General features: G+C 35.1%; 1 protein-coding gene across 2 annotated transcripts in view; it reads left to right on the top strand.

The window, feature by feature from the left end:
- The window catches only part of LOC145980679 (general odorant-binding protein 56h-like), a 29,912-nt gene extending 14,933 nt beyond the window's left edge, over positions 1-14,979 (top strand). The window contains exons 3-8 of one of the 2 annotated variants that reach the window (XM_083113736.1): positions 466-518; positions 1,808-1,843; positions 5,887-6,007; positions 7,870-7,928; positions 13,301-13,317; positions 14,858-14,979. In XM_083113736.1, coding sequence (XP_082969862.1) covers positions 466-518; positions 1,808-1,843; positions 5,887-6,007; positions 7,870-7,928; positions 13,301-13,315 — 284 coding nt within the window. In that variant the 3' untranslated portion in view covers positions 13,316-13,317; positions 14,858-14,979. The remainder of the gene's footprint in view (positions 1-465; positions 519-1,807; positions 1,844-5,886; positions 6,008-7,869; positions 7,929-13,300; positions 13,318-14,857) is intronic. The other variant, XM_083113737.1, reaches the window with a different exon arrangement.
- The last annotated feature ends 854 nt before the right edge of the window (positions 14,980-15,833 follow it).

The raw sequence follows: 15,833 nt of genomic DNA, 5'->3' as shown, positions 1-15,833 counted from the left end.
GATTCCTTTATTTTACTTCGCTTTTATGCCACTTTTGGCTAATCGCGAAGATGAGCGTGATTGATGATATGATGAAATTGATGAAGGGGCACTACAAATAATACCCATGCCCAGGCCGGGATTGGAATCATGAACACCTGCTAACAACAACAAAAACAATAACAACAACAAGACGAAACATTTTCACGTCCCGACTACAATGAGAAAATGTCATGGATTAAAAGGAATGGACTGTCGCAACTACGTCTACATAATATGTAGACTATACAGGGAAATTAACACTGTTTCAAAAATGTTAATACCCTTTCCAAATCAGAAAACAAAAACTTGGAAAGAATTCAATGAGCTCGAAATAACATCTATACTCTTGCTTCTTCGAAATACATAATTATGTTTCTAAAAATTCTGTGTGCATAGCATAACAGCATGTGACTGTACATTGTTTTTTTTTTAACATTTTTACAGACGATATCCAGAAATACCAGGCAAACAAGGAGCCGGCTACCGAAAAGATGAAGGTAAAATATTGATAAAACTCATTTATGCCAACATTAGTCTCATTCACTATGTTTATTATGCAAGAAAATAGCGCACAAAGCCTACTTACGTCAATGTACATGAAAATAAAATGGACAAACGCGATACAATAGACAGACATGATACACAACTCTTTACAAAAGCATCGTTAAGAAAGCCATACAAACTGACTTGAGATTATGATAGATTAAGATTGTAAACTATGTGATATTGATTCAGACTAAACTTAACATTACTGCAGGTACAAGGACTTTCGACAGATCATAGACTCTAAACAATGAATCAAAAGAAGTGCGAAAACAATAAAAATGTTCTGTATAAAAATAGAAAAAAAAACGTGTGTATAATTATTGCATCTTAAACCATTACAAAGATTCAGGTAGAAAATAGTGACACTATGTCTATACCAAATTCAGAAAATGCTAAGGTTTGCTAAAGAAAGCTGAGTATTTCAGTTTTCATTTCAATCTTTACATCACGTTTCCTACAGGGTGTACCAAAAGTCCCATTACCCCCCCCCCCCACCCCTTGAATTGTAGACAAACCTGCAAAATGTTATTTTCGCAGCATGCGTATGATGAGAGGATGGTATACCATTAAATCAGACCAATGTCCACCATTTACTCCAAAGGATCTGTGTGGACACCGCCATTTTCATAGCACAGTATTATTCGCCTCCAGGTGCGATGTGAAATCCTCAGTAACATAAGATGTCAGATCTAGATTTCAGGTGGCGATTTTAAGAGAACACCTCAATGATGTGTTCAGAGACAAATGGATTGGACGAGGATCGCCAAATTTACCAGCACCTCTAAAATGGCCACCCCAAAGTCCAAATCTGACATCTTGTGATAATGCGCTATGGGGGCACATCAAACAGAAAGTCGCCCATAATCGTTATCAGACAACTGAGGAACTTCAAGAAGCTGTTCGCAGTGCGTTCGCTTCCCTCCCGCCAGCCATATTACGGTGGATTTCACATCGCACCTGAAGGCGAATAATACTGTGCCATGAAAATGGCGGTGTGCACACAGATCCTCTGGAGTAAATGGTGGTCATTGGTCTGATTTAATGGTATACCAACCTCTCATCACACGCATGCTGTTAAAATAACATTTTGCAGGTTTGTCTACAATTTAAAGGGGGATAATGCGACTTTTGGTACACCCTGTAGTCTTTGTAGTTGACATATGTCCAAATGATAATAAGATCATAAATAATAATAAATATGGTTATGTTGGTGACTAATGTCGTTTGCTCTGTCTTGCAGTGTTTCGGCAAATGTATGATGGAAGCTAATGAAATCGTATGTATCTTTTTCATTCTATATCTGATCGTCTTTATATGATGTTGGTTAACTTTTATAGTATTAAAATTTGAGTTAATTTAAGAATTTAAAAGACAACAAAATCACCTACAATACACACAATTCCAAGCATTTTGTGGTAATACTCCCACACATTTCCAACTTGGAGCGAAAGCCAAGTATTGAAAAGTAGTAAATATTGGTTACGGAATAATCAGTTGAAAATTCATATTTAGATAGATGTTTTAGCTACAGAAATGGCATTCACAGATGCAGTCATGGGCGTACGTACGGGGAGGGTTTTGCATTAATTGAATAATCGCATATCATTTGATCAAATCACTAATGTTTGAAATATTTTTGAAATATAAGTTATAGTTTAGAAATTATCCACAGACATCGAACCCAAAACTCCTTTGTGTATATATGTTCTTCATGTATAATTATTTTATTTTATTCATATCGTTAGAATAACTATATCAGAATTCGTTACGTTAAAATATAATGGCAATAACTTGTATAAATTTTAAAGAAATAATTCAAATGCACAACTTTGATGCATAATTAGAAAAAAAATTAAAACTAAAATCTAAATGTACATAATGGAAAATAATAATAATATTGTAATTGTCAATATTGTTCGTTCACGTTGATGTTTAGAAATATTAAATCGAACCTGTTTAAAGATTGTAATTGTAATTGTTAATCAGTTTACTATTAGTTATTATTAATAATACAAGTACTTAAATTTTACTATCCTCGGAATACTTACAAATGAACCCCTCTGTTTATCCTGTTTATTCTTTTTTAGTGTCTATTTATTATCTTCTTCAAGCATTTCTTTCTTCTCTTTATATGAGTTTTACATGTAGCTTACTGCTTCATATACAGTTTATCATTTATGTAAGTAACATTGCATTGACAAGGGTTAAGTGATAGAACAGCCCTAAGCGGAAACTCGCCCGCTTAATAAATAAAATGTATTATTACTATAAAATGTTACTATTTTTCTCTTTCAGTGTTTATTTATTGTTTCTTAGTGTTCACTTTCCTGCTGTTGTTTCTTACGGTTTCCATTGCCTGTGGATTTTAGTGGAGATCCAAATCTTAGAATTTGAATTGTTATTTTAAGTTCACTTTATGCACAGAAAGGCTAATTTGGACTGGGCCTACAGTTTAAAGTAGAATTCGATCCACTGTGACATGTGCCTCCAATCTAATATGTTTTGTGGAATCAGATTAATCAGAACTGTTTTTTACAGTTTAAAGTAGACTCTGATCCACTGTGCAATATGACTCCACGTAGAATCGAACCCAAAACTCCTTTGAATACGAGGCTGTAGTAATATGCAGCGGCGGCTCAAGGGGTAGAGCCGCTGTGCCATGGCACTACCCTCAGAAGAAACGCATACCAAGTATTGTTAAATTAATACATTGATAGTTTAAAGACAAGGAGATTCCAAATCTTGCAATCGGTTAAGCTGACGTGACGACCGCCCCAACCTCCTCACTCCATCGCCAGCTGTTTCGTTCGTACCCTCGAGAGGCAAGAGTCCGTGCCGCCCAAGAGCTGGCCTAACCAAGTTGACACACGTGCAGAGGGTTGAAGAAGTCTGAGCGAGGAACATTTCCACCATGAGCCGAGAACAAAGTGACAGGGGGCGGGGATAGCCAATAAAAAACAGTGCTCGTCTTCACCTGGCAAGGCGAGGGAACTTTCGCAGTGTTGACACAGTTGCCACCTTCAGAGAAAAGTTGCTAAATACGACTGGTTTGTAAGACGGGAAGTAATTTCTGCCTACGTTTGGAGAAACGAAACTAGTATTTTTCAAAAGTTAAATGAACATTCTTGATAATAGATAGATGCACCAAGAGGGCCATCCAGACTTTCTTTAAAATATAAAAGTAAAAAATCCTATGATGATGCGAGTTTCCTTTGGCATTTCGACAATTTCTTTTCATAACAAAGATATTTTCGATATCCAGTTAGAATACGTGTGCATGGGGGAGGAGAAGGTGATAGGAGTTGTTTTTCCTTTCCTCTTGTAATTGTTATATTTTTAGGGAGTACATAAAGTATAAAGTAGTGTATAAAGATAGGTTAGTGAGTGAAGATGAATCGGATTAGTACGTTATTACTTGAACACACACACTGTTTTCCACGTTACCAAACGAAAATAAACATCTTGGCCAGTGGCGCTACCTCAAGGAGGGGGCGGGAGGGGCGACATTGTGGAGGTTTTTTTTTTTGTTTTGTTTTGTTTTTCGATTTCTTGATCATCATCATAGTTGCCGCCTACCGCCACTGGTAATATGTAGGTGTGGAAATCAATCAGTGAATTGTTACAACTTATTTCACATCATTTTTCTTGTATGTATGCATTTCTTGCATTGTAGAATTATTTCTCTTGTGGTCTACGGTTATTACAAGCATAAAAACAGTTTCTCGTTTTGACGTTTCAGCAGAACACACGCTCCCTTCATCGGACATTTATTTTTAGTTTGATTAAAATAGTTATAACAATGTTTACTTTTTTTTACACAAAACAAGGATTAGTTATACAATGTTACATTGTTGTAATATAGCAACCTAACTGTGAAAACAAGCAGTCTGTTTTATTTTGATTTCCTATAAAACTTTTGATCACATTATTTTTTATTTAAAAATTATGAATCCCAAATATCATCAGGCAATTCAAAATTATCGTTTCTTTCACAGAGTTTCTTGATGTTTTCCGTTACATTAAATTTTAAAGATAGTGGCTTACTCCACTTGTGAAAAGGAAAACTCCATAGTGGGTCTATGTTACCATTTTCATTATTTAATTTATTCCAGTGTTCTGCAATGATCGAAGCTTCCCAGACATTCAAATCCATGTTTACCGTCACTCTTTTTAAAACCCTTCTCTTTCTAATTGAATGCTTCTCTTCAATGATGTGAGCTGACAAAGCTGTTCTTGGATTTAAATTTATAATGTCCAAATGGTGTTCGTGCCATCTTATTGCCATTTTCCTTGCTGTTTGTTCTACATAATCCTTTGAACATGAACAACTTATATTATATATTCCTGTGGTTTCCATATCTGGTAGAGATTTCCTAATTTTGTATTCATTAAAGGTACATTCCAAACTTCTTGGTGATCTAGAAACGATTTTGAAATTAGATCTTCTAAAACGTTTTGCAATTTTGTGAGAATCCCTAGTGGAATGCAATGCAAACAGATTTATTTTCAACAGATTTCTCATCTTTGTCCCTATTTCTTTTTTCTCTTGTAAAAAGATATAAAAAATGAAGGAGAAAAATCTTATTATTATAGCAAAAGAAAATGTCTTTCACACTAACAGAATAAACCAAATCAAAAAACAAATCACAAGAAAACTAAAGGAAAAGAGAAATACGGAAAAAGATTAGAAATGTGTTGAAAATAACTTTCTTTTGATTCCATTCCACAAGGGATTCTCACATAAAATGTGCGCTGCGACGCCAAATGTCCCGGGGTTCGAATCCCGCTCGGGCATGTTTGTTTGTGAATGTCTATTCATCAATTTCATCATTTCATTACTCATCCCCATCTTCGCAAATTAGCCAAGAGGCACAAAACGCGAAGTAAAATAAACTAAATCAATCAATCAATCAATCACAAGTGGAGTAAAAATTTAATGTAACAGAAAACATAAAGAAACTCTGTGAAAGTAACGATGATTTTGAATTTGCTGATGATATTTCGGATTCATAATTTTTAAATAAAAAATAATGTGATCAAATTTTTTATTGGAAATAAAAATAAAACAGACTGCTTGTTTTCACAGTTAGGTTGCTATATTACAACAATGTAATATTGACAACATCCATTGTATAACTGATTCTTGTTTTGTTTAAAAAAATAATCATTGTTATAACTATATCTTTAATCAAAAAAAAAATGTCTGCTGGAGGGAGCGTGTATTCTCCAGAAACGTCACAATGAAAAACTCTGTTTTTATGCTTGTAATAACCCACTACAAGAGAAATTATTTTACATCTCTTGGATATTTCTTTTCAGTTTAAAAACGGAGAATTGGATGATGAGATGTTGAAGAAGATGGGTTGCAGTCTTGCCGAAAAGATGGGAAAGAAAGCTGAGTTTGAAACTGCTGTTAATGTATGCAAGGAACTCTACAAACGTGAGTTAAGCGGCGTTTCCTTTCCCCCAAAGACATAATGTTAGATTTGATTATTTTTATTTGATTTATTTTATTTTACGTCGCGTTTTGTGCCTCTTGGCTAATTTGCGAAGATGGGGATGAGTGATGAAATGATGAAATTGATGAATGGACATTCACAAACAACCATGCCCGAGCGGGATTCGAACCCGGGACCTTTGGCGACGCAGCGCACATAATGTTAGAATACGTTGTTCCTATGTGAATACTATGTTTTCTTTATCGCCACAGCACATGTTCAGGGCTTGTAACGTTCACAGGATTTTATTTTTCAGCCAGCTAAAACTGGTGCTTACTATCGGATTAAAAATTATGGATACTCGAGTTTGGATTCCAATTAAAAATTACCCAATGGTAATACATAACAAGTTAGATCAAAATTTAGCTTTCTCTATTCTACCTTAACCAATGGCAATCGAATCTTTTCGGTTATGCGTTCAATGTTTTATCGCCGTGAGTCTCGGTCACTATGTTGTTCAAACGACCGCTCTCTTATGGACCGATCGTGACGAAAATTAAATACGGTGAAAGCAGGAATGTTCTAAATAGAATTGTGAATTTTCAGATTGTTTTAATGGGTTACAAAAAAGTATCATCACTTTTGTGAAACACTGAGTAGTGTTACAAATAAGATTTTAACCTTGTTTTGAAGCTCTTTGCACTGTAAATTCACATTCCGAAATCGATTTCGTACAGATGAATATTCAACGGAATAGCGATGTGCTTTTACTGTGGCAACACCACACGCGCTGACGCTACTCGACGCAACAGTGATGTGCGTTAAACCCTGGAATATGCTGGCTGTAACTACGATTCGGGTAGGGTTAGCGCGTGCGCTGTTGTCAAAGCACTTCGCTAGTTTTATTCCTTATTTGTAAGTATTGCTTGCAGTGCTTGAATGCACGCCATCTTCCTGAGTCTTGTTATTACTTTAATTATTGTACTAAATAAACTACTTATAGCAAACTTATTTGATTTGAATTGTATAAGTTGATTTCAAGTTATTATCTTTACAAATAAATATGATTGTTATGTGACATTGATTGTTAATTAGCATATTTTAAAAAGATTGATGATTGATCAGATATTAAGACTTCTTTCTTTTTTTAATGCTAAGCATATTTACAGTGTGTTGCATAGTGTTCTTTGCATTACAAGGTGTATTGCATGTGAACTACTGGTCTTAACTGGACTAAATAAGGACTCCAATATATTTTCCTCTAACAGAAACGTTCAATATCTGCACTGCGAGTGGAACGACGCACATTTCACTTCCTATCCCGATTTTTTCATCCCCGATGGCGTAGAGGTAGCGTCGTCGCCTTGTAATCTTGGGTTCGATACTCGGTGAAGTCACATAGTGGTTCATATCCCACTTTAAACTGTAGGTCCAGTCCCGATTAGCCTTACTGTGCACAAAGTAGACCTAAAATACCAAATCAATCAATCAATCAAAAACCTATCCCGATTTTTCCCTTGCACAGAGCCAAAATATTTTGTTCGAACTGCTTATGCGATGCACGAAGTTTACATTGCACATAAAGAACGTGAAATTCCAACACGGAGAAAGGCTTTTTTATAACACCAGCAGCCATCTTTCAAAACTAGTACACTAACGCTGGCTAGCGACATGACTGTGACTACAAGATATGAAACCACGTTCAGAAGAAACTGTTTGAGTCGTTGTTTCGTCCTTCACTTGTTTCAATAAGTGTGATCCACTAGCAATACATAATAATACTTCTCTATATAAAAATAAATACTATATGTTAACTTACATCAACTAAATTTATAATTTTCGATTTTTTAAAAAATACTTTCAGCTGTTGATTGCCAAGGATCTCATGATTTAATGCAATGCATTGGTAGCAAGAGTGGATTCGTAAGTACTATTTCAAGAAAGCTCTTATCTTGATTTTTAAATAGATTTTTAATTTAATTTATATCTGTATGGGAAGTTCGTTCCGAAAGTTCCTTCTTCTTGTTCATCTCTTCTAGTACTATTACGACTACAACTTTTATAGCTTAGTGCACGGGCTTAGTAGATGTCATCCCCGCCAAGGACTGTTGGTGTTTAATATTCACAATTGATTTGCGTGTATTTAGAATTAACTTGCATGTATTTAGAATAAATTTACATATCATTAGAAAAATTTATATTTATGCATTTGCATATTTATACCTTTCATGAATTTTTAATTTTTCATTTTATGAAAAATGTGTATATAGAAGGTAATTAGTGTTACTAAATGTTATGCATATGATTTTATGTTTATTACTGTAAAGTACGTAACGTATAAAACGATAATAATTAATGTTTATAATATTGAAAATAAGATTTCACGGTTTATGAAACGCCATGGATGGTGGTAATGGGAAATGGTAAAGGTCTATTTATGATTTTGGATGATCCGGGTACTGGAACCCACGATATGTAACGGTAATAATTATAGTGTACTAAGGAATAATGTTATATGGTATGATAGAAGTTGATCCGAGACGCTAGACAGGAGACGGTGAACTGAACACAGGGAGACGAGAAAGGAATTTCGGAATGTGCGGTTAAGGTCAAATGACGTCAGAACGTCAGAACAAAGAAACCCGATTGACCAATTAGGAAACGCGTCGGTAGATTTTGTGAAGCGGTTTTCTCCAAGGTCAACTAGAACGCAAGAACAGGGGAAAGGTATGCAACACTGTAGCACAGGACAAGGGGAGGAATGAAGAAGACAATAAAGGATGTGCGGTCAAGGTAAAATCTTTGAAACTGCTCCTCGCTTATAGAACCGGTTTCCGACGTCAATTAATATTCCGCTCAGGGTTTCCCCCAGGGCATTGGATGCTGAAGCATGGGGGTTAGGGTAGAATGCTTGCATGTTAGAACATGTTTCTGTCAAAGTAGCCCAAGGTTACCCAGATCACAAGAAAAAAGGATTTTTGGATACCCAATTAGATTGGAGCGAGAATTTTACCCTGAACAAGGAGAACGAAACTTAAGCGTTTTATCTAAACGAGGAAGAAGGGAAAGCTATCTGGGACTGGTCTAAAATTTTCACTACTATTTGCTTTTATCACGGGGTGTCGAACCTCGGACCCTTTGATTATTAAGTTAGTTACTAAATGTATGTTAATGCGTGGTTTTAACATAATATTGAGTTTATTATTTAACAAACTTTGACTTTGTGAAATATTTTACCACTTTTATGTATTTTTACTCAAACAGCACAATTACATCTATTTAGGTAACATTTTTAATTCTACATATTTTAAACTCACAGACATTTTTTCAACTTTTAACTTATTATTTTACACGTTTATGCTTATTTTTACCAAAATAACACAATTTCATCTATCCAGGCAACTTTTTTTTGTTATATTTTAGACTCGCCAAGACATTTTTCAACTTTTTAACTTATTATTTTACAAGTTTAAGCTTATTTTTACCAAAATAACACAATTTCATCTATTCAGGCAACAATTTTTATTATATTTTAGACTCGCAAAGAATTTTTTACAACTTTGAACTTATTATTTTACAAGTTTATGTACTTAAAGTTTTCACTATTTATTTTTACCACGGGGTGTTGAACCTCGAGCCCTTTGATCATTGGTTTATATCCAACAGGATGTTTGTTTAACTGGTGAATTTCTGTTACTGTGTGATTTTTAATACAATATTGAGTTACTTTTTACCAAACCTTTATTTTATTTTACAAGTTTTTATGTATTGTTACTCAAATAACACAATTTAAACGATTCTAGCATGACTTTTTGTAATATTTTGGAAACAAAAATTACTTTTTCCAAGTTTTACCGGATTATTTTTTTTTTTGCCTACGTAAGCCGATTTAGTCTATTCAAGAGAGAGTTTTTTTATTACATTTTCGACACACAAAGTGTGTCTTGTCTAGTTTTGTCTGTTTATTTGACAAGTTTAGGCTTATTTTTAGCAAAATAACATGATTTAAACGTGTGTCTTGTCAAGTTTTGTTTTGTTATTTGACAAGTTTATCGTAATTTTTATTCAAATAACACAATTTAACCCATTCAGGTAAGATGTTATATAATTTTTTGGACGCACAAAGGGTGTTATCTCAAGTTTTACTTTATATTTTACAAGTGTTTTTTTTTTATTTATTGCGTTTTGTATCCCATATTCACTAATTTTTAACTTAGAGTTTGGTTTTCTATATCATTTCTAAACACTCAAGAGAAAGTAGTTTTGACTAAAAAGTTATTTCATATTTCCACTATGCTATTCTTGGGTTTGTATTTCTATATTTATTTAAGTCAGGTTATGCATACTACGTGAAAAAGTTTGTTTATTTTAGAGTTTCAACGGTATTTTTTTACTGTTAGAGTTGGTAAAGTTTCCTAAATGTATGAGGTAGGGCTCCATATATTTTTATTTTTGCATGTTTTTCAAATGATGTGATCAGCACCAGGCTCCAAGTCTTTTTACTCCATGTTTCCATTTTATTGAGGCTTAGTGATTTCTGGAGCCTATTTATGCAGGAGATAAGGCTTGACATTTTTTTTCTCATATAACCCACAACCTTATGTCAGAGTATTTAAAACTACATTTCAGTTTTATTATGTGCCACTAGAATATCACTGCTTGCTTAATGTTATGTCGTTAACGCTGTTATTGTATTTTTAGCTAAGACTTACTGGGTAAAGTTCACGAAATGTTTAACATTTAGACTATTTGCCCTTATACGAGGCCAAGCTTTTACTGTAACGAAAATTATTGTGTGTCTATAAAGACTGAAATCCCTTTAACGAGGGGTCCATAACTGGACGCTTACCAACATTGTTTTTTTTTTCTTTCTGTATGATCATTTAACAAATCACATGACTAAACGAATCTCACACTCGACTATATGACCCTTAGGTTTAGTTGCCAATTTTTTTTTTACCATGCTAAAGGTCGTCCGGCAAAAAGAATAGACTGTTGGGTATATGAGAACAGCGTTGCCGCTTGCCGCAGGTGGCAGTGAAAGTACAACACCAAACAAATGTGCGTGGCACTTGAATTGCGGGTACGTACACATTGAAGAAATAAGTTCACGGTTAGCTGTTATTAAACTCGTCTAAACTTCCTAATTTCTCTTAAGTATTTATGACGAAGAGAAGTTAAATCTTCTCTTTCCATTAACATGGATTTGTTGCCCCTTTTCTCATACGAGAAGCCAAGTTCTTTGAGAAAGACATGCAACGTTGATATTTTAAAGTTCGGTAATGTGGAGTCTGAATTAACAGCAGCAAGAACCGATTTAAGTGTTGGGGGTTTGTTTCTGAAAAAAAAAAAAAAGGAATTTGTGAACTTGACGTCGCACAGCACTCGTGACAAAATCATTATATTTTACATTTCTACTTGTAAGTGGCGTTCTTTTCCTGGTGCGTTACTGATCTGGTGTATCAAGAGGACCTTGAGAAACCTCACCCCGACTTAAACACAGTAGCCCGTGAAACTCCCGTTGCTTTCGCTCCTTTCTTTACTTTTGAGAACCTCACCACGACTTCACTTCTTTACACTACTTTCGCTCATATTTCACTATTAAAACCAACGGTTTTTTACAGCACAACACAACAGAACCCAACGCACTGACACGCCACAGTCAATCCTCGTCAAAACCAACGGTCAGTCACCCTCCCCTTCCGAGAAATTTTGTCTACCGCGGTACTGGCTGAAGGGGTGGGATGGAAAGCAGCCGACAACGCTGGGCTCGCCGTTAAAAACACGCGCTGCTGGAAGGAAGTTTTGCTGGTCTGAAAACTTAACCAGCTCCAGAATAGCGTTTTACATTCGAAAGAAAAGCAAATGTGTTCATCTTTGCGTTCAGTAGTGAAAACAAAATTTCAAAAGGGGAGGGAGGCAGGGAAAGTAAAAGCCCATTTGAAGCAACAGTCTATTCTTTTCGCTGGACGGCCTATAGAAGAAATATTTACCCTTATAGCCTTTTATTCAGGGCACTTTTCAAGTATCACTGGCTTTCTTGAGTGATTGACTTAATACCAGGAGTTATACGAGCCTTATTTTTACTACAATCACTATATGTCTATGAGGACTAAAATCCACTGATTGAAGCTCAAAGCTTCACGAACCTTACAGAGGATTGTAGGAGGCATAGGCCCACACGCCACAGCCTTATTAGCCTGCAAGAAGCACTTACAGCTAATGTTACGAGGAAATAAGTTTGACTTTTTACTGTTTCACAAGAAGGCCATCCTTTACACACCCAATATTTGCTTACATGTACCAGATGCTCACAGGCCAACACTAACTAGATTTTGATTTATACTATATCAGGTGCTAAATGTATCAAGAACTATGATTGTCTATATTGCTGAGAAATTACGCAAAAGCAGATTACGATTTAAGTATGTCAAAAACAGATTTTTCTATGTAAGTATATTTTTATTGACTGGATTATTTAACAGGTCAAATAGGAAGACGGCAAAGTTCATAAAATGTAGTTCTTTAGTATAGATGGTTTCAGAGATATAAAAAGAACAAATATAAGAATTTATAACGTCAGTGCTTATTAAGGTACAGTTCATTTTCAAAATTTTAAATAATCTACCGACATGAATAATTTTCTTTGTCAAACGTCAAAATTTTCAAACCGATGACCGTTGTGGTCCAGGCACTGCTAGAAACCCGAAACAATGGAATCGCAAACGTCAAGAATCATTTCGTTCGGTATTTAGACACATTCCCGTTTAATGGCTGCCTTCATCGTCGACTCTTGCCGATTTTGTAGTCAACTTTATCTTTTATGCATCACCATGCGAAAAGTCTAGTGGCGCGAGGTCTGGTGAATGCGGAAGGTATTCTGAAATATCTTCATCCAATCCTTCTGTGCGGCATATTTTCCCAAGTACCAATCAAAAACCTGCACTCTGCCGTTCCGGAGCATCGATTTTTCTTGGAATGTAACTATTCTAATGTCAATGCTTCAAAATGCCATGGACACTTGATTCTCATATTCCTGTTAACGTGTGTATACATTTTCATGTGACATCCTATATTTAAGTTAACTTCATGAGAGGTATACGTGTATGCACCTGAAAAATAGTGACGAAATTTGCCCTCGTACGGGCGATTGCCCACTAACGGGTGATGTGAAAGCTTCCTTTTATTTTATCAGTTAGCACCTTATGTGAGACTTAAATTGCTTGTCATTTTTTGTCTGTTAACAAAAAATATGTATGGTTATAATATTTCTATTCTATTTATTCTTTCCACAGACGCAACCAGAATAAAGGTAATATCACTTTTCTTAACATCAGTTTTCATGCGATTAGATTTTCTAACAAATAGAATCTAAGTTCAGTGTTGTGCTAATACGGTCAGCTTTAATTTTAAGAATGCATGGAATTGTGAGTGGATCCTTACAGTGGCAAGAAACTGACATGCACGCAAACACCCAACACACATAAATTCTCACAAATTCTCAAAAACTGCAATGGGAAGTAAGACTCGGCAACGAAAGTCGCCATTTAAAGTCAATAGCATCGTCTATTTTGATATGGATGTTGTCTATATTCTTGTTACCTGTCGTAAAAAATAATTGCTTCACATTATCTCTTATGAAGTAGCCGAGTAAGCTACCCACTATGTTGTAGAGATATGGAGATTACGAATACGAGAAAACCTTGTCAAGAGAATATTTACGCTTGTTTATTTCCTGGAATTGTCCGACCAGCGGGCGATCCCAAGAATGCGCAAACTTTGTAAGTTCCGTGAAGCAATGACTGAAAGGCAAATGCGTGGATCTAAACAAGATCCAGCGTGTTCGAAAGGTGTAATAACCTTTCGAAGCCTAAGATTATAAAATGGAGCTCACTCCCCGAGCTCGCGCTCATTTGGCTCATTTGGCTCTCAATTGTCTCATTTGTCTCATCAAACTCTCATTATTCTCTGATTACACTTGGATTACTCTACGACACATTACAACTTACAGAATTAGACGACGGTGCACGAAGTTACGGCTTAATAAGCATGCAGCGAGTCGCGCGGGATCGCTCGAATCAGTGAGCCAAGGGTCACGGTATCGAACCTTGGCATCAGTCAGAATTCGGTCTGCAAGAAGCATCTGGACAAGAACATCACTCGCCTACCAGGTATGAACAAGCGTAAATAACCTTTAAAATTCAACCTTCCATATCTCTTCCCTCTTAATCGGAGCAAGTTCAACTGACAAGTACAATTAAGCTCTACCTAAAATGTATTATTGAAGCATCCCTGTGACCTCAGATCCCAGGTAAGACGGGATTACAACAATATGTATAGTATAAGATATAAGACATATTTTAATACACTATATTTTTCAATTAGTGATTAACAGTCAAAAAATCTGTGAAATCTCTTCTAATGTTAGCTACGTTTGACTTGATATGTAGTTATGAAAAACTAAGTATGCTGACCAAGGCAGTAATTTATTTTATTAAAAACATAAACTAAACGTAACGTTTCAACCTTCTAGCAAGGTCTTCTTCAGACTCTGTATCTTGACTTTTGTACTTGATACAGAGTCTGAAGATGACCTTGCTAGAAGGTTGAAACGTTACGTTTAGTTTATGTTTTTAATAAAATAAATTACTGCCTTGGTCAGCATATTTAGTTTTTCATAATCATGGAAACAAGGTGTTAATGGTGTTATAATTGATATGTAGGTGGTACGATGAAACTAAGAATAAGTTAACAAAGTCTCTTAAGTTAGTAGCTGCGTTTAACGATATAAATTATAGGTGATTTGATGAAAATATGTAGGCTATAACCCAATACAACTTTCTATTTTACAGATCACATAACAAATCCGGAAGAGCCTGAAAATATGACGTTTCGCCTTTTCCAAATACATGTCTAGTGTTAGCTGTTATTGCTTACAATGGGATCAATCTGAATAAAAAATTTTCAAGCATAATTACACTGTGATTTATCTTATCTAATCCTAACCTAATAAGGTATATTGAAATACAAGCTTAATTAAGGTTTGGGAAGGCTTGATTTCCTCCCCAAAATATTCAAACATCTCTCTCTCCAAGAAAAGGATATTGACTCCTTTTGACTATTGTAAACCTGACAGTATGTTCCAAGAGCCTTTTCAATACATACTTAAAACATTTCATGAACTTTTTATTGTTAGCTAATAAGAATAACAATTATGTTTCGAAGTCAGAGATTCATAGCAGTGAAAAATTTAGCTCATTTCATCGTTTCTTTGGCGGCATATGCATTTTTGCGTGATAAAACAGAACCGGTGAACTGTTTTTGAAGAGGCAAAAAAGGTTTACTTGATAAACGATAAAATTCAGTAAAACCAACTCTTAAACGGGGCAGCTTGGGAAATGTATTTAAGTGAGAAAATGTATTACACCTATTCATTTTTATGTTACACAAATATCTGTCTTTAGTAATTTTAATATAATATTTTGCATTTGTCTCCTAAAAATTGACAATCTATTTCCTTGTAAATATATGATTCTCCTGTTTACAATGAATCTAGTAATTAGGTGTCAGTTTTCAATCGTGTACACAAAACCCAAGTGGCTTTATATCGAGGTTAACCCTAGCTTACCCGGGCAGTATGAGAAACTTACAAGATAATTATGTGAAATATTGATATTTTCGAATAGAACACTGATTCCTCTCACACTTTCTCCAGACTTGAGACCGACAAGGTAGCTTGTAAACGTACTTGCATTACAACCAGTTGTAGGTTAGGTTAGGTTAGGTGCGCCTGTGGGTTAGTCATCCTTATCGTCGCATTTGTCCTAC

This window comes from Lepisma saccharinum, chromosome 28 (genome assembly GCF_977018435.1).
Source record: "Lepisma saccharinum chromosome 28, izLepSacc3.1, whole genome shotgun sequence".
NCBI classification, from domain to species: Eukaryota; Metazoa; Arthropoda; class Insecta; order Zygentoma; family Lepismatidae; genus Lepisma; species Lepisma saccharinum.
This window is presented reverse-complemented; position numbering and strand designations above follow the sequence as displayed.